The 26,503-nt window shown below is 36.3% G+C and overlaps 1 protein-coding gene across 1 annotated transcript in view; it reads left to right on the top strand.

Moving 5' to 3' along the window:
- Positions 1 to 25,787, top strand: part of begain (brain-enriched guanylate kinase-associated) — a 152,831-nt gene extending 127,044 nt beyond the window's left edge. The window contains exons 5-7 of the mRNA XM_030126708.1: positions 1,650 to 1,757; positions 10,405 to 10,488; positions 23,108 to 25,787. Coding sequence (XP_029982568.1) covers positions 1,650 to 1,757; positions 10,405 to 10,488; positions 23,108 to 24,625 — 1,710 coding nt within the window. The 3' untranslated portion in view covers positions 24,626 to 25,787. The remainder of the gene's footprint in view (positions 1 to 1,649; positions 1,758 to 10,404; positions 10,489 to 23,107) is intronic.
- Positions 25,788 to 26,503: the final 716 nt, after the last annotated feature.

The following is a 26,503-nucleotide window of genomic DNA, read 5'->3' on the forward strand; positions in this document are numbered from 1 at the left end:
ATTTTTGTAAAAAAATGAATAAAAAAAAAAAAGTTGTAAGAAATGCATAGAACTGTGTTGAAATAATGCTAATACATTTGTGCACAGACTACTGATATTATTTGACAGTGGAAGCTCTATTTTCAGAAATATTGGATTTTGAATAGCACGTGTATGTGAAAACTTTTGCTGGTGGACGGACGTGACATTACCCATGATGCTCTGGTCAGTACCAGGACTTTATTAGTAATAAACTTATTCTACTTACTATTGCTAATTCTCCTCTTATTCATAAATGTTAGTATTGTGGATCTAAAACAATAACAGCTGACACAAAAACACAAAATGTGGCAGTGGACGGATGTGACATGGTTGTTACAGATCCCATCATACTGATGCTCAGCAGCCATGTCACCGTTTACACTAATGATCCCTGTGCAAAAACTAGGATCAGAATTATTTATTGTATAGTTTCTCATCATACTAAAGAGAACAGAACAGAATTGTTATTTCTTTATAAAAATGCTTATTATTAGAAAACTGTTGATTTAAAAAGTGAGGTGTGACATTCTTAATGTATGTATTGGTGTAACATAAGCAGGATGGATCAGCACCATACTCCATATTGCAACCTGTAAAAATAAAACATGTGATATGTAGTGTATAATCTGGTAAGAAAAACTGGGGAATCTAAAAGAATGGAATATTTGTTTTTCAGGTAAATTTAGTTCAAATATAACTTGGCCATTTGTGACATGAAAGCATAGCATTAATTGTGATGAAATTGAACATTTTTGAGCTGAAAACATAGTTCATATGACCATCAACATGTTGCAACAGAACTGAAATCCTGTAAATTTGCATAACTTGCATTTATCAACACAAAGTTCCTTTGGGGATTCACTTAGATTGATTTCTTATGCACAAAGACAGAAATAAGACCTCTAAGCAAATTTTAGCCGATAATGAAATTTTTACTCTTTTCACTCTAAAACATAGACAAAAGTTTGGAGTTGACATAATTTTTAGATTATGCTATTTTTTTAATGGTCCAATGAACTAAAATGACTTTGACACCCCTGTTGTAAATGAAAACAAATATGCTTAGTGTTTTAGCTGTCTTGTCTAAAGTAAAGGGTTAAATATGGAGGTATGGGTGCCAGCAGAATTATAAACAATAGTGAAATAATGTTGGGCTGATGTTGGACGTCCAAACTCTGCTGTCATTAGTCCAGAACCCCACTGCAGCTGAATGACTTTGCATTCCCCCGTTTCATTCGTCTTCTCCACTGTTGCTCTCTGCTGTTTTTCTTCTTCCTCTTCCCTCTGTTTCCCTCTCAGAGTAATTGATATGATATGAGCTCTGGCAAGTGTAATCTTCTTTTAATTAGGACATGGTGCTGGCACAGCCTTCACACTGATAGTGACTTACTACTCTCTTCCTCCCATTTTTCTTCCCTCCTCTTCTATCATCTTATTTCCCTCTATTCCTGCTCCAACTTTAGCTCCCTCATCTTTCTCACTTTATCTCAAACACTCAACTCTTTCCTGTAACTCTGCACCTACTTACTGCCCCTTCTCTTATCATCTACCACTGTCATCCCCCGTCTTAAACTCTTTTTTTTTTTTTTTTTTTTTAATATTCCTCTATTCTTTCTCTTACATTACAGACCCAGCACCATGAAGAAGAGAAGAGAGCCCTCAGCCGGGAGATCATCGTCCTCAACAACCACCTCATGGAGGCCAAGATCACCATTAATAAACTCAGAGAAGACAATGTGAGTACTCAGACCTGCACAAGTAGCACAAGTACATGTATTATTTACTCAAGAAGAAGTACAGATACTAGGGTGAAGAAGTACAAGTACTGATTCAACTTCTTTGCAAATGAAAAAGTACAGGTTCTGGAAAGTATAAAAGCAAAACTAAACTGAATGATATTTTTACCAGCTAATATAAAACTAACACACCTTCATATCATAGAAAAATAATGCAGACTGTTTCTAAAGCAGAAAATCAGACATGACAGTAGATTAAAAATGATGACACAGTCTACACCCTCATTCATGATCAACAGAAAAGGGTTCCGATTAGATTATTTTAGATTAAATTAAATTAGATTAGATTAGACATTATTGATCCCACATTTGGGAAATTCAACAATCAAGGCAGTAACAGAATAAAGTGCAAGAAAAAAAGTGTACACACGTAAAGATAGTGCAAAAAAGACAAAATAAAACAATGTAAAATAAAAAAAAGTAGAAGTACTTATTCACCTTCTTTGCAAATTACAAAGTACATACTATGGAAAGTATAAAAGTGAAACTTAACCTGAATATTTTTTACCAGCTAATATAAAACTAACACACCTTCATATCATAGAAAAATAATGCAGACTGTTTCTAAAATAGAAAACCACACATGACAGTAGATTAAAAATGATGACACAGTCTATATCCTCATTCATGATCAACAGAACAGGGTTCTGATTAGATTAAATTAGACTTTATTGATCCCATATTGGAGAAATTCAACAATAAAGGCAGCAACAGAATAAAATGCAAGAAAAAGTGTACATGCACAAAGACAGCGCAAAAAAACAAACAATATAAAATAAAAAAAGTAGAGGTACTTATACTTGAGTATTTTATTTCCGATATATATATATATATATATAAATAAAACACAATACAACCACCAACAAAAGCAAATTATCAACATAAGACAAGCAAAGTAAAAAAGAAATGTATACGATTACACAAAATAAATACTTTTTACACATTTAGTGTTATTTATTCATCCAAAAAGGAGTGGGAAGAAGAAAGAAGAAAAAAAAAAAAAAAAAACTTTGTTCATAAAAGCTCATAGTAAAGTCAGATACATGATCAGTAAATTAAATACAGGATAATATTATAATAAATACAAATAAATCCCCACAAAAACAGTTGTAAGTCTTTAAAGCTTAAAATAAGTAATAATAATAATATAATATCGGATATTTAGCTGAAAAAGTAACTTTTTTTTTAAATTTTCTGTTTTGATAAAATAACCTTTGAATGATTATTTGATTTCAGATATATATAAACACACAATACAATCACCAACAAAAGCTAATTATCAACATAAGAAAAGGAAAATAAAAAAAAGAAATGTATAGGTTACGATTACACAAAATAAATACTTTTTACAATTTTAGTGTTATTTACACATCCAAAAACGAGTGGGAAGAAGAAAGGAAAAAAAACAAAACAACACGTTGTTCATAGAAGCTCATAGTAAAGTCATATACATGATCAGTACATTAAATATAGGACAATAATATAATAAATGTTAATAAATCACCACAAAAACAGTCATATGTCTTTAACCCTTTCATGCATAGTGGTCACTCCAGTGGACAGTTATTCTACAGCTGTTCTTTTGTATATTCATTAATTTTGCTGTTTTAGTTCCGTATCAGCCAACACAGTGGACACATATGCATCATCCTTTGCACTGCAGTTCATACCATTATTGTACATTTGCTGTTCTTGATAAACCTAATCTGCAGTGATATGTTTAAGTGTAAAAAATTGCTTGATATTGTTTCATTACTAGACTGTAATTAACAGTTTGTTTGTTTTTTAACAAAAAGGTGTTTGTTTTTTTGCATTTCATCTCCATGAGGTGAGTAATAACTAGTATTAGAGCATGTTAAAATGTGACAAAACGTCAGATTAGCAGCATTAACCCTTTCTTGCGTGAATTATGAGAACCTTAACCAAGATTTTTCCCTGAGTGTTTTTAATTCTCTTTAATCATGAAAAAAACAATGTGACTGAAAAATTTCTTATGAAAAATAAATAAAATAAATATTTTTTTTTTAAAAAGTGTTTTAAAAAAATACATTTAAAAACAAAAAAGTAATAATAAAAAAAAATTCTCATGAACCTATTTTTCATGAAGGTGCAAAAATGTCCACTCAGCTGAAGCGAAGAAACATGTATTTACTGATAAATTGCGTGAAAACTATAACTATTACGCTCAGGGGAGATCTACACAACGTTACCAATTCATGTCTGAAAAGATATGTAATGTGTTAAAACTTTAATAAAGATATGTGCAAAAAAACAAAACAACAAAATCCATGAATATACAAGAGAACAGCTGTAGAATAAGTGTCCACTGCAGCCACCAGTATGCATGAAAGGGTTAAAAATGTTTCCACACAGTATATCAGTAAAACATGTTTATTTGCTTCAAAAATTAAATGTATGGTGTCCAGCTGAGGACATTTTTGCAACTACATGAAAAATAGGTTCATAAATGTTTTTTCCAATTGCATTGTTTTTTAATGCCTAAAGAGGAATAAAAACACTCAGGAAAAAAAAAAAAAATCTGGATTAAAATTCTCATAATTCATGCGTGAAAGGGTTAAGGGTTAAAATCAGGGGTCCATAGTGCTGATATTTGTGTTTGACTGTAGGAATCACCTCTTCAGTCCAGTATTTGTACCTGCCTCCTCTCACTACAGGTTTCTGGATCTTCACTGTACTCGTACCTGAGGCAGACTGGTGCAGGTGGAGAGCAGAAACCTTTCTGTTTGATGAGATATAGCTGAGGGCATGACCAAATTATATTTTGCCAGCAGGCCCACAAATTAATCAGTAGCCCGGGGCCCTGAAGGCCACAGAGCCGGACCCCTGGGGCGGTTGAGTGCCTTCCTTGGCCTGTAATCCAGCCTTGTTAGCAGTGAAGCCTCGTACCTTGGGAGACCAAAATGTGTTGTCTTCAAAGAGCTGTTTCTCCTGACAGAAACACTTTGTGTCGCCACTCTGGCAGCTTCCTGTGTGAACCGACTCTAGTTTAAAGTCTCATATCCACTGTAGCTCTGCAGCATCCTGGATGTTTGTGCTTCAAGGAGACACAGCAGATAGAGGAATTAACTCTAAGCCACTGGGTGTTTTATAGTGATTATGCTCAAATCAATGGGCGTCTTCAGGGCTGCCAGAAGTCGGACTCAGGGCTGCGTGGATCTGAGCTCAGGGGCATGTGGCAATCTGGAGCTTCACTTTCTTTGAAGTGATTTTTGCTGGTATATCTACCGGAGGCTGCAGGTTAGGTCACATTTTGTCTATTTGGTCTACGGTCGTTTTCAGCGCTTCAGAGCTATAGAGTATTGTGACAATTCCCTCAAATCTGGAAAAGCTGATTGGAGTCAAGGTTCATTTTAAGAAAGAGGGGAATTTATCCCAACAGGGGAGGCTGGGAAGTGTCATTCCCTTTACAGAACAAGTCTGACTTTACCACAGCAACAGTTTAATGTTAAGGTGCATGTACAGGGTGACACAAAAAAAACGGGAACTTTTTTAACAATCCAATAAAACCAAGAGTGATGGAAGAAAAATATTTTATTCATAGTAATTGAAACCTTAAAACATGCCATTTAAGAAACAATGATGGAATTTTCATTTTTTAAAAATTACTTCCTGTAGATGGCGTCCTCCTGTACTAATGCTTTCTTGAAATCTGCTGTTGAGATTCCTCATTGACCGCTGCAACATCTCAGCTGGGATACTGTGAATTTCATCCTGAATTCTCTGTTTTAACTCATCCAGAGTTCTTGGTCGAGTCGTGTACACTTTACTCTTGAGATAGCCCCACAAGAAAAAATCACAAACAGACAAATCTGGCGATCTAGGGGGCCAGGAGTACGAGCACTTCTTGGTCGTCCTGTTGGTTTCTTCTTTAGGGCAGATCCAGTCTCTTCAAAGTTATTAATCATTTTATCGCGTGTTTTGATGGAACAGCACCACGACATCCTAAGTTGTAAAAACGTCGGAACTCCCTCTGCGCAGCTGTCAAACTATCACCATTTTTCTAAAACATTTTTATGGCTAACGCACGCTGTTGCCCATTCCACTGATCCATGGTTACTAAAATGGGGGTGTGTTTACTTGCTCAAGGTCACTGTCTCGCAGTGCTGCCACTTGCTCATGTCTGCCAATACGCACTTCAAAAATTCCAGTTTTTTTGGGTCACCCTGTATTAACCATTAACTAGTCACTTATATTTGCTCTTTTTCATCATTATATACAAGTTGGGTAATTCCGTGCCAAATCACCAGAAGGCTCCCAACTCACCATCTCAGATTTTCTTCATAATTTTTATTTTGATGCCCTTGTAACTAATAATTGTGCAAAATTTGAAGCCAATATCGCCACTAGTTTTGAAGATACGTGGCCCCATATTTTGTGTTACAATCAAACATCCATAGTTCGAGGGCTAATAACTTTTGAACTATTCATACTTAATGGCTCAAATTTTCACACCTAACTCCTGGATACAACAAGACTAGGTACACATATGGAGAGCTTTGTATGGGACATATTTGCAGATTTATGGCATGCCAAACATGGCTTCCTGGAATGTGCATTTGTCCACGGTAGCACTTTTGGCTCTCTGTATCTTCAGATTTAATGACACCAGAAGTCTGATTCTTTTTAATATATGAGACAAGTTATAGTACTGCCAGAAAAATATGTTATATCTGTGACAAAAATTATATTCTCTCATATACATGCCCCTAAAAATGAAAAAAAAAAGTGTTGAGTCTGTATTTTGACAGCAAGTGTCTGACAAGGTCTACCAGAAAACAAATTATATCAGTGAAAAAAATTCAAGGTCTAATTGATATATGTACCATTAGTTATTAGTTACAAAAAAATCTGGTGATTTGGCACGGAATTACCCAGTTATTAATATCCTCTTGAGACCCAGCAATGTATTTTTTATCTTTATTCTATATTTTTTTTATTTGGTAGTGGTTAGTTGTTCTTATTTATCTATTCTATTTATTTGTTTATTTTATTTATATTGTTGTTTTTAATTATATGGCTTTTAATCTATTCTTGTATTTTATTGTTTTTATTTGGGTTTTATTTATTCTTCTGTATAGCACTTTTTTTTGTTTGTTTTTGTACAGTTTCTATGTCTTTAAATCTATTCTGTATTTTATACTTCTATTTTGGTTTTAATTTTTCTTCTGTACAGCACTTTGGTCCACTGCAGTTGTTTTAAAGTGCTTTACAAATAAAGTTGGATTGGATTTTTGACCTCTTCCTTAAAATATAGAATATATGGGTCATATATGGGTATTTACATAACATAATTGACAGGTCTAGTTGACACATTTGCTGTTTTCAGGCCTAAAATCAACATAACCATAACACCACATGGCATTTTTACAGAAAGATTCTTCTAAATATCATATATACAACTGAGTAAAATTGAATGTTATTTATAAAGACATTGTAGTAACACTGTTGTCATAAGAGTGTGATAAATACACACTTGACTCACACACTACTTTATATTAAATAACTAAGAAAGAGGAGAAAGAACATATCTTGGAGTTCTGCCAGTGTTTTCTTTAGGAGGAAATGACATCATGTGGGGCAGGTCATGTGATTTGGAATTAACACACTTCCCTCAGAGGTGTTTTTGTAATGGGTCACTTAGTTGAAAGGGATTTCTCGGACACAGAAACAATTTGTTATTTTCCATATAAAATGTGATATATTGCCAAAAAAAAACAAAAAACATCTGTCATGATAATCTCAATTTAATAAAAAGAACACAATCAAAAAATTTTTGAATAAACTCATGTTATTATTGTTTAGCTAATTAGAAAGTAGTTGTTATTAAATTCAGATGGTTATTTAGTTGACATTCTAGGCATTTATTAATCATTTATTATTAAGTGATTGTTTCCATAGTTTAAATAATTATAAAATGTTTTAATTCATGATCATGATAAACATAAAAAACATTAGTTTTTTTTTGTTTTACTTTTAATGCAGATGTATGCTAGATATATCCCATGAACTTCAAAAGTCCCTTAATTATATATTGACCCATATACAGGGGTCGTACACATTTTTCAAGGTCAAACTCAAGCACTTTAAAGGATCATTTTCAGTGTTTTCCAGTACAGAACCTAATCACTGAAGTCAAATACATACCTAGAGGAATACATAAGGATTCAGTCAAATCAAGGACTTACAAACATTGTCTTTTTACCTCAAAAAACAAATCTGTAGGAAAAAAGAATAAAATACAGAAAACTGAGGTCAGGAACACTCAGCATGCACGGAGGATTTAGATATTTAATAAAAAATATATACTTTCACTTACAGGAATTGTCACACAGCATATCCTTCCAGAGCAACAACTCCTTTCATTTTACAGAAAGGTGAACAATACTTAAAAAAATAAAAATACTGCAAAGTCCAGATTTAGATCAGGATATGGACCATCTTATATACGGACTAAGGTATCATTGAGATCTACTTTACATCAAATGTTCAGGTGGAAATGTGCAGCAGTTTTTGAGTTACAGGTGTGGAATGACAGGTGTGAGGTCCTGAGCTGATCCTGCAAATTTCTGTCAACGAATTCACTGTTCCATTAAAAATAGCAGCAAACGTCACTTTCAGTTACTCTAACACTCAATTATAGCTCAGTGGAAACAAATCTAAACATAGAGAGCAACTTACACAGAGTGAGTTCCATATATTTAGTCATTTTACCCCCACAGTGGAACTGAAATGAAGCAACAAAGACAGGTAAAGCTTCAAGGTTTAATGAAAATACTGCATTCATTGTTGAGAAATTACACCATTTTTTTTTTTTTTTTACTTTCTGGTCAATATCTTTATTTAGTTTTTCATATAACAAAAACAAACAAAAAAACATACAAAAAAAGAATGAATACGAATATAAAGCAAGAGGCTGGGGAGACATGAATGGAAGGTAATGCCATGTTAGGGATGTAACGATATGAAAATTTCATATCATGGTGATCGGCCTTGGCGGAGGTCTGCGCTCTCCGAGTGCTTCTAGTTTTAAGTGTGATGACATATTTTGACTAGAAATGAGAAAAATACACTTGGTAAGATTTTGATTTTTGTAGTGTATTAGGGTCCAAATACACAAATAAATGAACCGAAGACTAAAAAAAGTGGGTTTAGCAAAATATGACCCCTTTAAGTACTCCATGGGTAGCATGTCAAAAATCTCCTTATGCCATCCAGCTAATTGTGGGGGAGAATTACAACAGTTTTGAAATTACATGTATGTCACTGTCCAAACACAGAGTATATGGACCTGGCAGGTTTTTTTTTTTTTTTTTTTTTTTTGTAAGTCTAAGTTCCTGTGAAAAAACACTTAGGTGCCGTGTCATAATGTTCTAATAATAACGAAAAAACCTGTACTGATGTTTTCAATCCTCGGACTGTTATGATCAGTAAGTTACCTGCTATTAGAATATATACATGTGATATAATATGAAACACATGGTAAGTATGTAAAGACCATAACCCAGTTGGTTCAGTTCTGTAACTGTGGCCGACTCCCTGGAGAAACGAACGCTGCAGCTCCAGTTAACTAAGACATCACCGAGGTCTCAAAGGTTTATTTGAACCCAGCACAAAAACACTGCAGGGAGCACAAATATCCCCTGGCGACAAAGTGTAAAAGAAATAAAGTGATCCACAAAGCAGTCAGACACTTTCAACACCCCCACCAGTTAACCGTTAGGAACACTGAGGCAGAGCTTTGATGCTATGGGGAGTATTGTCAGGGGTGCAGTGTCACAAAGACACCGGCTGCAAAGCTACAAGTGACCTTTATGACTGGACGGAACTAAAAAGAGAAGGTGTGTGTGTGTGTGTGTGTGTGTGTGGGGGGGGGGGGGGGGGGGCAGGTAAACATCCACACAAACACATGCAGCAGACTCCCTTCACTCTGCTCTGAAACTTCAAATCTAAAAACTATCAATTATAGAAAAGAAAGCACAGAGAAAGAGATAAATAATGCTGCCGAGCTTCTTCCTGGGCTGGGAGGTGCAGATAAGTGAATGCAGTGTTTCGCACAAGTCTAAGAAAATGAGCACAGAGCGGAGCTTCGCAGGCTCACATGTTGAAATTGCATTTGTCACGGCAGGCTGCTGTTCTGCCAGGTTTGTTGAAAAGAATAGTAAATTGCTACCTTTTATTTATAGACTCCTCTGTACCGTTTTGTTCGACAGCAACACATTCCACTTCAGACATGCCCCGTAATTATAAAGAATATAGAAGTGTTGCAGGTTTTCCACAGGGCACCTGAGCAAGATTCCCTCAACTGTCAGGCCTATGGAAAAAAAAACAGATAGTGGTTGATTTTTGTTGAGTTTAGTTTCAGTTTAGTTTATTTATTTATTTCGATTATGCAACGAAACCAAGTAATCCCACTTAGTCTTTACAAATCAAACAGATTATAAGAAAACAAACAAAAACAAAAACCTGTACGTATACATGAAAACAACACATGACTTCATTTGCATATTCGAAAAGCAGTGGGAGGAGTTTTAGTTTTTTAATGTGTTTTTTTTTTTGTCTTTTGCAGGACCTGTACAGGAAAGACTGCAACCTGGCAGCTCAGTTGCTGCAGTGCTCCAAGTCTCACTACAGAGCACACAAGATGTCTGAGGTGAGCCCCCCCCCAACACTGCTGCTACAGCTGCATCAGGTACTAAACAGATTCAGGCTGCAAAAAAAGAAGTGCACCAAAAAATATGACACACACAATAATTATATGTGGTCTAAATTATGACCAAAAAAAACTGACTGATGACTTTATTTATTGATAATTGTGAAACAAGAAAAAAAAGTGTATATCAGTTAGGGCTGCACGATTAATCATTAAAAGATCGCGATCTCGATTCACACATGTACACAATCTCATTTCTAAACACGGATGATTCTTTAGCATTTTAGTTCATGAGCTGCATTACAAACAAATGCCCACAAATGCAGAACCGCTGCTGCCTCCTCCTACCTCAACCAAAGGCAAAGCATCTTCACAACAGGTGAGCCTGCTGCTGTCGGCTGTAGTTGAGTGAGGAAAGAATGAATTACAGTGGAGGAACGTCTACAGTAGGGGTGTCAAACTTATTTTAGTTCAGGGGCCATATTCAGCTAAATGTGCTCTGCAGTGGGCCGGACCAGAAAAATAACATTATAACCTATAAATAATGACAACTCCAAATTTTTGTCTTTGTTTTAGTGTAAAAAAACCCCATTAAACTATGAAAATACTTACTTTTAGAAACTATCAACAAAAATAAAAAGTCTGAAAAAACTGAAATTTAAATTTAAAAAATGTAAGAAAATTTAGAGCAATTTTAACAATATTATTCCTCAACTTCTCATTTGTCCATGTGCATTATGGATCAGATCTACAAAGACACTAAACACTGATGAACAGGCAGAAAAATAGTTCAAATTGTGCTTAATTTTCTTTAGACATCTCAGGTTGTTCATATTTGTTCAGGTTATTCACATTTTATTGTTACAGGATAGTTTGTAAATGTAAATATTTTCATAATTTAATGTTATTTTTTGCACTAAAACAAAGACAAAAATTTAAGTTGTTAATTCTAGATTTTTTTTACTTCATTGAAGATTTTTTTTTTTTTTTTGCTTAATTGAAGATTTTCTTTTACTTCATTAAAGATTCTTTTTTGACTTAATTGAAAAAATTTTTTTTTTGACTTAATTGAAGATTCTTTTTTGACTAAATTGAAGATTTTTTTTTGACTTAATTGAAGATTCTTTTTTGACTTAATTGAAGATTTTTTTTACTTAATTGAAGATTTTTTTTTGGCTTAATTCAAGATTTTTTTTTTTATTTAATTGAAGATTTTTTTGGCTTCATTCAAGATTTTTTGCTAAATTTGAGATTTTTTTGGCTCAATTCAAGATTTTTTTTTTTACTTAAGATTTTTTTGGCTTAATTCAAGATTATTTCCTTAATTCAAGCTAATTTTTTTTTTTGCTTAATTCAGTTCAAGACGGTGGAATTTTTGCACTTGGCAAAAGCATCCCAGGGGCGAAACTGGACCCTTTGGCGGGCCGCATTTGGCCCCTGGGCCGCATGTTTGATACCCCTGGTCTACAGTAAAGAGAGTGAAATGGATGAAAACCCTAGAGGGTCACCCACCTGAACTCATGCCCAATAAAGGTTCGCATTCATTGGTGTTAATCTCATGTCGGTCTTCTTTTCTGTCGTCCAGATCTAAGTGTCTTTTCACTTTCACTTCTCTGACTTCTGCACTGTTCTTCTTCCGGTGAGGATAACTCGGCCCTTAACCAAGAATCAAAAGTCTCACCCTCTCCAAAAATTTTATATTAAAAAAATTCCATTGTGCTGGTTGGGAAGTTTCTTTGCACTGCAAACTTTCACAGATCAGCTGATGTCACTTAGCAACCGGGACAATAAGTGACTGGACTACTTGCGGAGTGATATGAAAGACACAAATCAGAGGTAAAAGAACCCATTTTCCTTGACAGCGGTGCAATTAACATTTTGTGAAAAAAATCGTGCCAGAGAATCGTGATCTCAATTCTAAGCAAAAAAATCGTGACTCACATTTTTTGTCAAAATAGTGCAGCCCTAATATCAGTGTAGCTCCTATATTAGAGTCTTAAATATCCTCAATCTCATTTACAGAAATTATTCAGTATTCATGAGGGGGGTTATGATTTAAGGGGGAAAATTAACTTTAAAATTCCCTTAACACGCACGACTAGGAAGGGTTTTTGTGTTTCTGTCAGCGGGGTGAGACTGTGGAACAGATTCAATATAGAGTTGAAGCAATGTCCAAGCATGAAAGAATTTAAAAAGAGGTACAAAGACACAATTTTTCAGAGGTACAGGGAGGAGGGAGGTGTTGGGGATCACTGGGCGTGATAAAGATGTACAAGTATGTGGTAAGTGTGTGTAAATGTATGTATAGGTGTGTATGTGTGTGTGTATATATATGTAGGTGTATATGTGTGTATAGATCTGTGTATGAATATGTATTTACATATATGTGTTATTGTATTATGTGTTTATGTAAATCATATTATATTTGTTCATAATAATATAAAGCCAGAAACCTAATTATTTACTAGTAAGTATCAGTCATATTATGGCATAGTGTACAGCTATGATTAAGTGAGGAAGGTTATTATTGTTACTCATTATATAAGGAGAAGGGGTGGGAGTTTATAAGTTGTACTTCTTCTCACTCCTTTTCGAATATGTATATGTCTTATGTTTAAGTGTTTTGTTTATTTATTTTCTTCTGTTTGACATTCATGTTCGAAATAAATACATCAATCAATCAGTTTCCTTACAAGTGCTAACATAATGTACAAAAAAAAACATGCTTTTACAAAACAAAGCCATAACATCTATATCATAATCTATATCATAATACTGGAAGGTCTCAGAGCATGTGTGTGTGTGTGTGTGTGTATCTGCACAGTTCTGACATGTGTTTAACTGGCCAATTTGGTACCTACAGTTGAGGAATAGTCCCATATCCACATTAAATATCTCAGCAAGTTGATAGCACCAATATTTTAGGAGATATTAGTCATTTTGGAATAAAATAGCCTTATAATCATGTTGAATGAAGGTAAAAACAGGAATGATGTATTTACTAACCTCAGTCCATAGATATCAGTATTAATATGAGGGCCAACACGCTAGTAATGTATAAAACACTCAGTATTTACAATATATACACGAAAATAAGAGTGAAGATTAAGTGTTGCACATGACAACTGGCCAATATACTCAAAGTCCTATCTATCTATCTATCTATCTATCTATCTATCTATCTATCTATCTATCTATCTATCTATCTATCTATCTATCTATCTATCTATCTATCTAATGGACAGAGTTTATTTTTGATATATGAAACACTGGTATGGAATGCAGTTCATTTTGATTTGATTACTGTGATTAAGATTTGTTAAGTTACTTTATGGCCAGTAGAAAAAGATGGGGTAAGGGGACGGGGGTATATAAGTTGAACTTCATCCCGTTCCTTTTTGAAAAAAATTTTTTTTCTTCTTTTTCTAATGTTTGTCTTTGTTTTTGGCTTTAAATGTTGATATTCAAAATAAAACAAACAAAGTTGAGTCTGTATTGAATAAACAGATAAAAATTCCAAGTCACATAAGGATATACTAATCTAATACTAATATACTAAGGCACTGCTATAGTGATGGGCATATGTCTGCTCCTTATTTTATGTTAATTGTTAGATAAGTAAACAGTTAAAGACTTTTTGTTATTTTTAAAGTAAGTAAATGTATGTATAAACTATTTAATGTTGCATAAAATGACTAAAAACAGGGGTGGATATTTTATTTCAACACTTGATTTATTTATTTGTAATTATAAAAGATTTAGAAGCTAAATGCCTAACATTACATTAAAGAACTTCATTACCCATAATTACAAAGACAGTTTCGTTTTTCATCCACAACCTTTTAGTTAAGTCTGTGATTTAACTAAAAGCCACCGTCTCATCTTGTCACTATAAGAAGTAGTTAAACTAATATGAACAGCACAGGTTTGGAAATCTAATTTGCATTCATGACATCCAACAACACCACCACGTAACTGAATAAATATACATGTAATATACATACATTTACATATTAATATAACATATGGCCTCAGGTGAAGCTTTTGTAAAATGTTGTTTGGTATCAGTGAACTCAGGTAAATCTATGTGTATTATTCCTTTAATGGATGAGGTTCCCTGTGTTGTTGAAGATTAAAAACCTCGGTGAGTGTTTGGCACCGTACGACTCACAGTGTTTTCTGTCAGACTGATGACGGTCTGCTGTTTTAAGTGCCATCTGCCTGCATCCTGGCTGTGCATAATGAATGAATGAACGGATGAATGAGTCAATCAATTAACGAAAAACCACTCGGTTCATAAAAAGTTATATATATATTCTCTAATATGCTGCGACGGAGCTGGACGTATGTAAAAAGGAGAAGAAAATAGCAAAAAACTCAATTTACTTCACATATTAAGAGGATGGTGTGTTTTAGTTGCACTTACAGCAACAGATACAAATGAGCTGGTAATAGCAGGGTAGAATAGTTTTAGAATATAGAAATAATCACTAAGTAAGCCCATTTAATTACTAAAGGAATGAGTAGGTGAAGCCTGGTGTTAACACTGGGTTTAATCTCAGTAATATTAACCTGAAATTAATGTGACAGAAGAGGTCAAAAACAGACGGCAGTAGATAGAAAAATGGAAATGAGGTAAAACTACTGATCGTGGTAACAATATCGTACTGTCCTGCTATTAATAAAATGATGAAAAAGCTGTAAAATGGTTTGATAATGATAATATGTTGACATTTTCACAATTTTATAGGCTTTAATAAAAATCCATATCTATATCTGCGATACTGTAATTGTTTGTACATACTACAGCTACTTTTAAGTATTCAGAATTATAATATTATGATACTGATTATCACCCTAACTGTTATAGACATCCCCTTTAGTTTCATACTGTATAATATATATGTACAGTGTAAGGCTGTGGCATATTTTAGGATCTGTGTAATAACATGATTCATAGCTAAAAAAAAAAAAAAAAAAGACAAAAAAAAAAAAAGAGTCCCTTATCTATTTAATTTCATGTTAATACCAACCTGGTTAGTTTGATAATTATTATACATGATATGACTTCAACCATGTAGGACCTGTATGTGGGTTTACATGAGGTTTGTGTTGGAGTCTGTCGGTTGTTTTGTTGATTTGTAGCCAACTCCATAGAAAGGTGAAGTCCTTTGAGTTCACTGTGCCCCGAGTACTGGAAAAATATAAATGGCGCTCAGTGGTGAGAGATAAATAATTATCTGTTCCTGTTTGATTTGTGCCATGATTTACACTTACAATGTTTTGTCAGTTTAAAAGGTTATATTACAAACCAAGAAAGTGACGATTGGTAAAGATAGTAAAGTGTGTCTTATCCTACATCAGTGTTTCTCAACCTTTTTTGAACAAAGAACCACTAATGGCCTCCAGCTGCACCCCCCCATCCCTGAAATAATTAGGAACCGGGGGGGGGGGGGGCTATGGTAAAAGTAATGCGACAAACCTCTATCGGCTAAAATTTACTTAGGGGGTCAAATGAGTGGCCATTTTTGTCAAAAAAAAAAAAGTTGTAAGAAATGCATAGAACTGTGTTGAAATAATGCTAATCCATTTGTGCACAGACTACTGATATTATTTGACAGTGGAAGCTCTATTTTCAGAAATATTGGATTTTGAATAGCACGTGTATGTGAAAACTTTTGCTGGTGGACGGACGTGACATTACCCATGATGCTCTGGTCAGTACCAGTACTTTATTAGTAATAAACTTATAGACTTACTATTGCTAATTCTCCTCTTATTCATAAATGTTAGTATTGTGGATCTAAAACAATAACAGCTGACACAAAAACACAAAATGTGGCAGTGGACGGATGTGACATGGTTGTTACAGATCCCATCATACTGATGCTCGGCAGCCATGTCACCGTTTACACTAATGATCCCTGTGCAAAAACTAAGATCAGAATTATTTATTGTATAGTTTATCATCATATTAAAGAGTAAATAACAATATAGAATTGTTATTTCTTTATAAAAATGCTTATTATTAGAAAAGTGTTGATTTAAAAAGTGACGTGTGACATTCTTAATGTATGTATTGGCGTAACATAAGCAGGATGGATCAGCACCATACTCCATATTGAACCTGTAAAAATAAAACATGTGATATGTAGGATAGAATCTTGTAAGAAAAATTGGGGAATCTAAAAGAATAGAATATTTGTTTTTCAGGTAAATTCAGTTCAAATATAACTTGGCCATTTGTGACATGAAAATATAACATTAATTGTGATGAAATTGGACATTTTGACCTGAAAACATAGTTCATATGACCATCAACATGTTGTAACAGAACTGAAATCCTGTACATTTGCATAACTTGCATTTACCAACACAAAGTTCCTTTGGGGATTCACTTAGATTGATTTCTTATGCACAAAGACATAAAGCAAATTTTAGCCTATATGTGGTGGGATTTATAACTCTGTAGATAAAGCCCCCCTCACCTCATTATTTCCCACCTGTCACACCCCAAACAAAAATGTGCAAGTGGGGGGTGGGGGGTGGGGTGTGAGGGTGTAGTATGTGCCTGCCCCCCGGTTGAGAACCAGTGTCCTACATGATACACATGGTCACCAAAACTGTTACGTTAGCATATTTCACCAACTTGAAAAAGCATTAAAAGTGGTGAAAATCACGACACTTCTGATCATGTTGAAGCTGCAGAGACAGATTCAACCAATCTGAACAGCATGTGGGGAGTGAAATTACAATGTCATCAATATGTAATCTTGATATTTTCATGTTTTCGCTGTCTGATAGTTCAACAGTTTTACCGCAAGCGGAAACTTTCTTGACTTGTAAAAACATCTAAACTGACAAAAACATGTAAATAATGCAAGATCCAAACAGAAAAAAAAACCCAAAAAACTTCTCTCTTGCCTTTGACTGTGATAACGTTTATTTTTTTTCCTGAAATAATTGTCATATGGGGAAACAAGTGGAAGCAACAAAACTTCACCTCTTTGTTTCTAAGCTAATTGTTGCTAATGCTAGAAAAGAGAAGCACTGAAGAATGCATTAATGAGCATAAGGGTTGTCACTAAAACATTAGTTCCATATCCTCCTGTTTGTTCAGGCTGTTATCATGGATGTTGGCAAAAGACACAATTGTTAGGTTAGAAAAGGGATAACCTAACATCTAATGTGATAGAGTCCAAAATAAACTTTATCCAAGCCCATTAAAAATCATACTCATTGACCCTTTCATTCCCTCTTATTATCCTACTGTTACTGTGTTAATTCAAAATATTTCAATAAAATTAACTCCCCCTTTTTAAAGCCAGTCTCACTTTTTTTAAAAAGGTTCTAAAACATGGACGTGCGAAGGCTATTCTAAAATTATTTCCAACAAATAGCTTCCAAATTGATTCAATGAACTGTAAAATGTTCAGCGTCAATTCAGTAATAAGCCACTTATTTCAATAAATGGAAGAAGACCTGTAGATGCTGTCACGTGGATTAACGCTGCAGAACTATGTGACTGTTAATTAAGATGTGTCTCCGATAGCAGCTAATGCTGAGCTAGCGCACTCGGAGCACACACTGTATATTATCTCCAGCCTCACCTACTTTCCATCTCTATTCCCTCTGGGAGAAGCAGCGGTTGCTAAAAATAGCCTCAACTTAAAAGATGCAGGTTATTTTATGCCGATGCCAGCTTCTATTTCTTAACAAAGCCAAGTCGGTATTTTATCTTTTTTTCTCTCTATTCCCAGCTGGAGACCCAGAGCATTGGTTTAATTTGAATCTAAGCCGGTCCCTGTGGAACTGATATGTGTTTGATGGTAGACAGAAGAAAGAGAGACTGATAAAACGACTGAGAGAGAGAGCGAATGAGGGCTTTTTGGTTGAGACGACAGTGAACAAGAGAAAGATGAAAGTAAAAGAGGGAGTTTGGTAGGAGCAGTTCCTACTGACCCGGACCAGCTTTAATGGGCAAAAAGAACCGGTTTGTAATTGACATGAAGAGTTTTCTCAAATGTACAGCAACATGTATCTGTATTTGTATTAAACTGAAAAAATAAGGACGTTAAAGTATGACCAGAAACATCTAACTTAGGAGTGGGCGATATAGCAAAAATATCATATTACAATTTTAAAAAAAAATAAATCACAATCTCAATTTTATCACGATTCTTTACATTAATCTTTGACACTAATTTGCATATCTTTTGCCTGGTAAAAAGTCACTGCTTCTGTTACCTCTTTCCACCATTTGCTACTCGTCTCATAGATAGATACTTTATTAATCCTGAGGGAAATTCAAGTATTCAGCAGCTTTGCATAGAGCACAAGAAGACAAAAAAACAGACAGACCAAAACAGGTGCGTTAGTAACCAGGTTGACTATAAGGTTAGAATATTTACTCAAAAAACTTGCTAAGGAACCTACTCTAAGAAAACTTTATGTACAGTACTGTAAACAAAGACTTCTGATTGTATGTACACATTTCAGGGCACAGTGATATAAAGTGAAAAGGCGATATAACGTGTAACAGTGATTTAAGTGATCTACGGTGGTTAGAGTGCCTTTACTAAATACTTGCGTTAAAGTCATTTGCTTTTGTTGCCTCTGGCTGCGGTGTGAGTGTGACTGGTCTTCTAGTTCAGTTTGGCTCTCATGCTGTTTTGGGACGTTGTCTCTACAGGTGATTGGACAGGTTCGTAGTGTTGCCATCTGATGTGCGAATCGCGTCTGTGCAAATTTTGCAAATTGCTGTTGTTGGTGCTTTGTCATTTTGGGGAAAAGCCAAACCAATTCCCTTCGATGGAAGTGGAGTTCTGTTTAGGAAGCATCACAGGAAAGTTGCCTGAGTAAAATTTACTCAAATTGAAGAAAATTTTACTCTACTCAGATAACATTTGGTCCCTCTCTAAAAAGAGTAAAAGTTACTCTTTAGGTAGAGCTATCCAAACTCAATATAGAGCCAAATTTACTCTTTTTAAGGAAAATACTTCTGACTCTGGAAAAAATGCTCAGTAATTTTTCCCTGTGAACTTGTTCGTTTCCCTGTCAGCCGTGACTTTTGCTACACAACGTGAAATCCATGTGATGGGAACATAAACTGATGTAATGTGTGTGTGTGTGTGTGTCAGCATATAACTACATCCAGAGTAGGGATGTAACGATATGAAAATTTTATATCACGGTTATTGTGACCAAAATGATCACAGTTATCATTATTATCGCGATATTGTGGAAATTGTGCTCAAAATGTTCAAAAAGTACTAATACATACACTGAAATAATTTAACTAAGTTGTATTTTGAAAAAGAAAGAAAGAGAGAAAGAAAGAAAGAAAGAAAGAAAGAAAGAAAGAAAGAAAGAAAGAAAGAAAGAAAGAAAGAAAATTAAATAATAGCCCCAATGTACCTTCTGTTGACAGAAACATTAAAATACTAGAAGCACTCGGAGAGCGCAGACCTCCGCCAAGGCTGATCAGTGGCCCCCCCCGTGGGCCCCCCCACCCCCGACCACCACCAAAATTTAATCATTTCTTCCTCATCCCATTTCCAACAAACCCTGAAAATTTCATCCAAATCTGTCCATAACTTTTTGAGTTATGTTGCACACTAACGACAGACAACAAACCCTGGCAAAAACATAACCTCCTTGGCGGAGGTAATTAACATGTAAACATCAATATACAAATGTGCATTAAAGATGGCACCTTATGGACACTGTTTGACCATTTTCCAGATGAAGTTTGAGTTGTTTGACTTTCTTTTCAGAGAGAGAGAGAGAGAGAGAGAGAGAGAGAGGAGAGAGAAGAGAGAGAGAGAGAGAGAGAGAGAGAGGAGAGAGAGAGAGAGAGAGAGAGAGAGAGAGAGAGAGAGAGAGAGAGAGGAGAGAGAGAGAGAGAGAGAGAGAGAGAGAGAGAGAGAGAGAGAGGAGAGAGAGAGAGAGAGAGAGGAGAGAGAGAGAGAGAGAGAGAGAGAGAGAGAGGAGAGAGAGAGAGAGAGAGAGAGAGAGAGAGAGAGAGAGAGAGAGAGAGAGAGAGAGAGAGAGAGAGAGACTGGAGTGTTGCTGTTTCTCCAGGACATGTGCAGTACCATTGGTTACCTCCGCCAAGGAGGTTATGTTTTTGCCAGGGTTTGTTTGTTTGTCTGTCCGTTAGTGTGCAACATAACTCAAAAAGTTATGGACAGATTTGGATGAACTTTTCAGGGTTTGTTGGAAATGGGATAAGGAAGAATTGATTAAATTTTGGTGGTGATCGGGGGGGGGGGGGCACTGATCAGCCTTGGCGGAGGTCTGTGCTCTCCGAGTGCTTCTAGTTTTCAAAGTGCGGTCATCAAACATGGCTATCATGATAATTGGAATTTAAACGGTAATACTAACCGTTAGGAATTTTACTGCGGTGTATTGTTATACTGGTAATCGTTACATCCCTAATCCAAAGCCGTTGAATACTCTATGCAGGGTTCCTGCAAGGTCTCAAAAAGTCTTAAAAGTCTTGACAAATCTGCATTTAATACCTTAAAAAAGTCTTTAAAAGTATTACATAGAGTAGGAGGAGGAGGTCCTTCCTGCCGGCAGCTATTCAACTTTTTAATATTGCTGTGCGATAAATTGTTGTATGCTGTGCATACTATAGGTGTTTTGTTTTATTGTATTATTTTTACATTACTTTTATTGTACTTATTACATATTTATATATCTTTTATTCTGTTTTTAACACTTAAACATTCCATTGTTGGTTGTATGTGGGATGTCTGTTGTGATGGGCCAGTGTGTTTTTTGTACAGCTGTTATAACCAAACAATTTCCCGCAAAGGATCAATAAAGTATCTATCTATCTATCTATCTATCTATCTATCTATCTATCTATCTATCTATCTATCTATCTATCTATCTATCTATCTATCTATCTATCTATCTATCTATCTATCTATCTATCTATCTATCTATCTATCTATCTATCTATCTATCTCTACATTTGATATGGTAGGTTATTTTTCCATAAAGTTGTTGGCTGTATTGTGTTTAAATGTGTCTTTTAAACGTCCAAGCTACAAAGACAGTAACATTAGTCTACTCAGTTCCACACCGACTATTTCTAATGAAATTAGGAACCAGTTATCAGTAACTTTGCAGCCCCCTGTGAGAAATGACTCGGAATGGTGGGAATTAGGGCGTTGGAGTAAATAAATACATTTTCCTAAATTCTAGGAGTCACAAATTTTTGCCTGTATAGCTGCGAAATGGGCATTAAATTCTGTTCTAAGTAGTCTTAAAAAGGTCTTAAAAAGTCTTAAATTTAACTTATAGAAACCTGCAGGAACCCTGTCTATGGCTCTGACTGTATCATATTCCATCAATTCCATGATCTCTCTGCTTTGTCGGATCGTCAATACCTTCTAATCTGTCACAATTTAATATAGTCATATCGCACAGCCCTTATCTAACGCTATGAAAAGACAATCTAACATTAATATTTACAAGTTACCTGAAAAAAGAAGCATGATTGTGTTGGAAACAAATACAGAAACAGACCTTGTATTCAGCACTTTTCTGACAGATTCATTAGGAGAACCAACCAATGTAATTCCCCCGTGATACATGAACTGGTCTGCTCTGTGTGAGCTTTGTGAGAATGAATTACTTTGTAAACAAGTACTGTTGATTAAAATCCTTGAGGAGAAACACTAAAAATACCCTTGATGCAGAGCCGGGAAGAATATGTCTGAAAGAAAGATTCGAGTTGATTGTATCCATCAAGACGAGGACGCTGGGGAGTTGGTTGTATTTCAAAAGTATTATTGAATAAATCTAAAGAAGGACTCAGCAGCTGTTACCATTATTAATGACAATATTAATAATCAGTTAAACACCATGGCTGATATTGGTTTAATGTACTTAATCAAGCTTATTTTCTGCAGTTTATAGTTTCCAAGTGTTCATTAGTTTGTGCGGGACTACTTTAATTTCCTCCTTCATTATATGGAGTTGGCTGCTTTTAGCTTTTATACACTTAAAGTTTTCTCAGGTGTTATAAGGAAAGCCCTGATTGATGGAAATATGAGAACAAGCATGTATAATAGGTCCCATATTGTGCAGAACGAGTATATTCTTACTAAAAAGAAAAATTAAGCTGATTTCACCTCTAATTGTTTTTCACTTTACTTTGTATTGTATTGTTCACTGTAGTTTTTATTTAGTTTTACCAACTTTTTGTTTTCATTTGTTAACATGTTTCTTTTTCACTGGTAGTTTTGTCCTTAATCACCAAGACAGCCAAGGTTCACTCAGGGTTAGTATTATACCAGAAGTTGTTTAAGGGAAAATGTTCTAGTTTATGTGTTTAATATGTAGTTAAAATCTAAACTATATCAGTAAAAACATGGCTCAATAATAACTTTATTCCTCTAATAGTTCAGTGGTGACCTGGTGGATGCCAACAGCAGAATTAAGAAAAGCAGAATTGTTCATTTTTAGAGTTTTACTAGTGAAATCTAAATGATTCAGCAGCTGTCACAATCTATAATTATCATAATCCTTAAAAAAAAAAAAGATCTACAAGATGTCTGATTTTGGTTTTAATGTTGGTTTCTTTTCTCCCTCTGTTTTCCAGCTGCCGTTGGACTTCCAGGAACGCATCAGTTCCCACATTGAGAAACATAATCGGGGAAGTGGAGCTACGATGGCAATGTGCCACTCCAATTACTCTGATGCCGTGCCCACATCCATAATTGCCAAGGTCCTGGAAAAGCCTGAACCGGGAAGCAGCTGCCCTGTGACACGCTCCCCCAGCCCACAGCAGCAGGACGGAGACTTTCTAACGGGAACAGGAAGCACCGATCACCTGAACCGTCGCATTGCGTACAAGACTTCAGACCTGTACTGCAGCGACACGGCGCTCTACTGCCCCGAACGCTGGCAAGACACGGAGCGCCGGCAGAGCGTCGACCTCCACGGTACCGGTCTACTCCAGCAGCTCCACACTCAGAACTCCACCGACAGCAACCCAGAAGAAGTGGCCTACCACTCTGGAAGTTTCTCCCACCATGAGACCCCATCCTCCTTCCACCACCACGATGACTTCGGCACAGGTAGCCTCCCCGCCTCCAGCTCCTACTCCAGCTTCAGCCTGGCGTCAGACGACAAGGGAGGGGTAAGCGGCGGTTGTGGTCGCACAGCCAGCAGCACCTTATCGTCTTCTCACCAAGGTCTTTATATGGACTGGAGAGACGGAGGAAGCGTGGACTATGAGCGCAAAGGCCTGCTGTCTTATGATAAAGACAGTCTAGGCTTCCCGAAGTCCCGCAGCATCCAGCATATGGTGACCCCCAGGAGTCCACAGAAGGGAACCTCACTGTCATACACGAGGACGGCATCGTGCTTCAGTGAACCGTACCATTCGAGCAGCCCACGCTTGACTTCCTCTCACAGTATGGGTTCCACATCAGGACTTGGCCAGGTGCACGGCAGAGATCTGGACAGCCAAGTCCCTGAAGATGACCTGAGCAGCCGCTGGAGGCAGCTCAGCGTGGAAGACATCAACACATTCTCATCTTCCTACACAGGCCGGGCGTCTCCGTACAGTTTCTCCGAGCGCCACTTTGCCATGGGTCCCTCTAGTAAAGTCAAGGGGTCTCTCTATAGCAGCTTCCAAGAAGGAGATGACGTCTTCCACAGCCGCGTGCTGGACCAGTGTTTCACCGTGGGTCCTCCTTCACCCGGCCCTAAACCTTTGGAGCACCGCAAGCAGGAGAAAACCTCGGTGCTGTACAGAGCCAAGGATGACAGTCAGGACTCCGAGTGCAGCCTGTTCCTCTCAGGGAGCTCGAAAGAGAAGGAAAGCAGCGGGAGAGCGGCGTCGGCGAGCAGCGCCAAGAAGGACTACGTGAATCTGAGCGCCGACAGCTCAGCCGAGTCCTTACACCAAAGCTCCCTCGAAGCCTCAAGTCTCCAGCACTACCCCAGCCCCAGGCCGCTCGTCCGGCCTCGCCCGAGCTCCAGCTCTGCGCTCAGCGTCGGCCCCGCCCTCCCAAAGAAGACCTCTCCAAGATACCAAAAATTTGGCAGCACGGGACTGACCAGGAAAGACAGTTTGACCAAGGCACAGCTGTACGGCACACTGCTGAACTGAGCAGAGACAGGGAGCATTTCATTTTATGCATGAAGATTTCTAACTTACTGTACTGTATGTCTCTAACGTTCCCTGCAGCAAACAAATACTTGTTGTGATGGGGTTTTGAGATGTTGTTGTTTTATGTATCTTAGCCAAGGCACGTTTCACACAGTCTGCAACACTTTTTCTACTGTATGTCATTATACGGTGTAGCTACCTGAGAGCAGCTATTTGTTCAGTGCTCGAAGTGGGCCGGTACTCACCAGTACGCAATACTGGCACTTGTGCATTTTAACCTTTCACATACTTTTTCTTGCGTTTCACCTCCGGCACTTGTCACAGGCTGCCATTCTCTTTTCAGCACTCTGCATAAAAGGGTCTCAGTAGTTTAACCACATTTCTCTCAGTCGCGTGGAGGTAACGTTGTTGTTTTCTGAAGCAAACAGCTTTTCAATAGCGAAGCTCTTTCTTTGATCGAGTAGCACAATAAGATCCACTCAAGCTACATTTTCCCCAACATTTGTGATACTCAAAGCACACCGCAGTCTTCAATAAAAAAACGAATGAGTATGTGACACATATACAGCTCAGATATCGACATTTGCAGTTCTTCAGCGCGCTAATCCTTCACATACTTTCCTAGGACAGAGTAGGTGAATATAAATACACTAGTGTCTATGTAAAGAAGAAAATGACAAAGATGAAGAGGAAATTAACCACTACAGTCATTGTCCACTGATGTCACACTCAGGGTGGGAAGCTCACATGTTATTTACAAAAACATTATATAGATCTATAGTGTTTGAAGTTGCAAGATGTATAAATATGTATAGAATTTTCCAACAATTATCTTCTTGCTACTAATAAGTAGGTGAAGAAAGACATAAAAGAATCTCTTCGGGAGATTGTGAATGCAGTCTCATATACGCCAACGTATCGGCTGATACATTTATACTCAGTCCTGCAGGGGAGATGAAGGACAGGATTGAGGGACAACATGTCTGCAAACCTTGTGCTGCAGATGTATTGTGTACAGATCCGAACAGAGGACAGAACCCAAGGCTAAGTGAGCAGAAAGCTGCATAAAATAGCCTCCACTCCAGCCTCAGAGCTACAAACTGGCAACAGGTTAAAGTACAATTTCTCCAACAACTGCTTCCTGATTGATATGGAACTGAAATAAATATAATAAATATAATAAATATAATAAATAAATAAATAAATGGATGGACGGATGGATGATAGTAAAATGTGGAGGTACATCTATATTTCAGAGTAAAACATCACATCACTGAAGCACCTCCAAGTTAATGTCTCCTTAGATAGTGTTACAGGATAAAACAGGAAAAGCATAAGAGAAAAAACCCACATACCAGTGTAACTTCTGTGCAAAGATTTATTCCAGCTGTAATGTTTCAAACATCATTGATCTTCCTCAGATTTCTAGAAAAGACATATACAGAGAAATGCCCCGGATCCCTTGGTGTTACATCATGCAATCTTAAAAAACTGCATATAATTTACAGGGAAAATTATTTAAGGAAAAAAGAGGCATAATTTAATATATATAAAATGAGATTAGAAAAAAACCTTGTGTACAATATTACAAATACATGCAGAATTTCAAAGCTATATTAGGAAACTAGACCCAATATTAAGTGGAAGGTTACACAGTTGTCATAAATACTAAATATGTAATGCAACCCAGTATAGACGCCAAGTATTATAGGATCTGGTGTTTCTTTATCTGTTGTCCTTTCGCTTTCTAATCAATTAGAAAGTACTAAAAATACAATATTTTTTCCCAGATTACCTGCATTTATACATGTTAAACACAGCAGCACAACATTACCTTTCCTATAAAATAATCTGAGCCTCTCAACCCGGGAAGAAAAT

This window comes from Sphaeramia orbicularis, chromosome 22 (genome assembly GCF_902148855.1).
Source record: "Sphaeramia orbicularis chromosome 22, fSphaOr1.1, whole genome shotgun sequence".
NCBI classification, from domain to species: Eukaryota; Metazoa; Chordata; class Actinopteri; order Kurtiformes; family Apogonidae; genus Sphaeramia; species Sphaeramia orbicularis.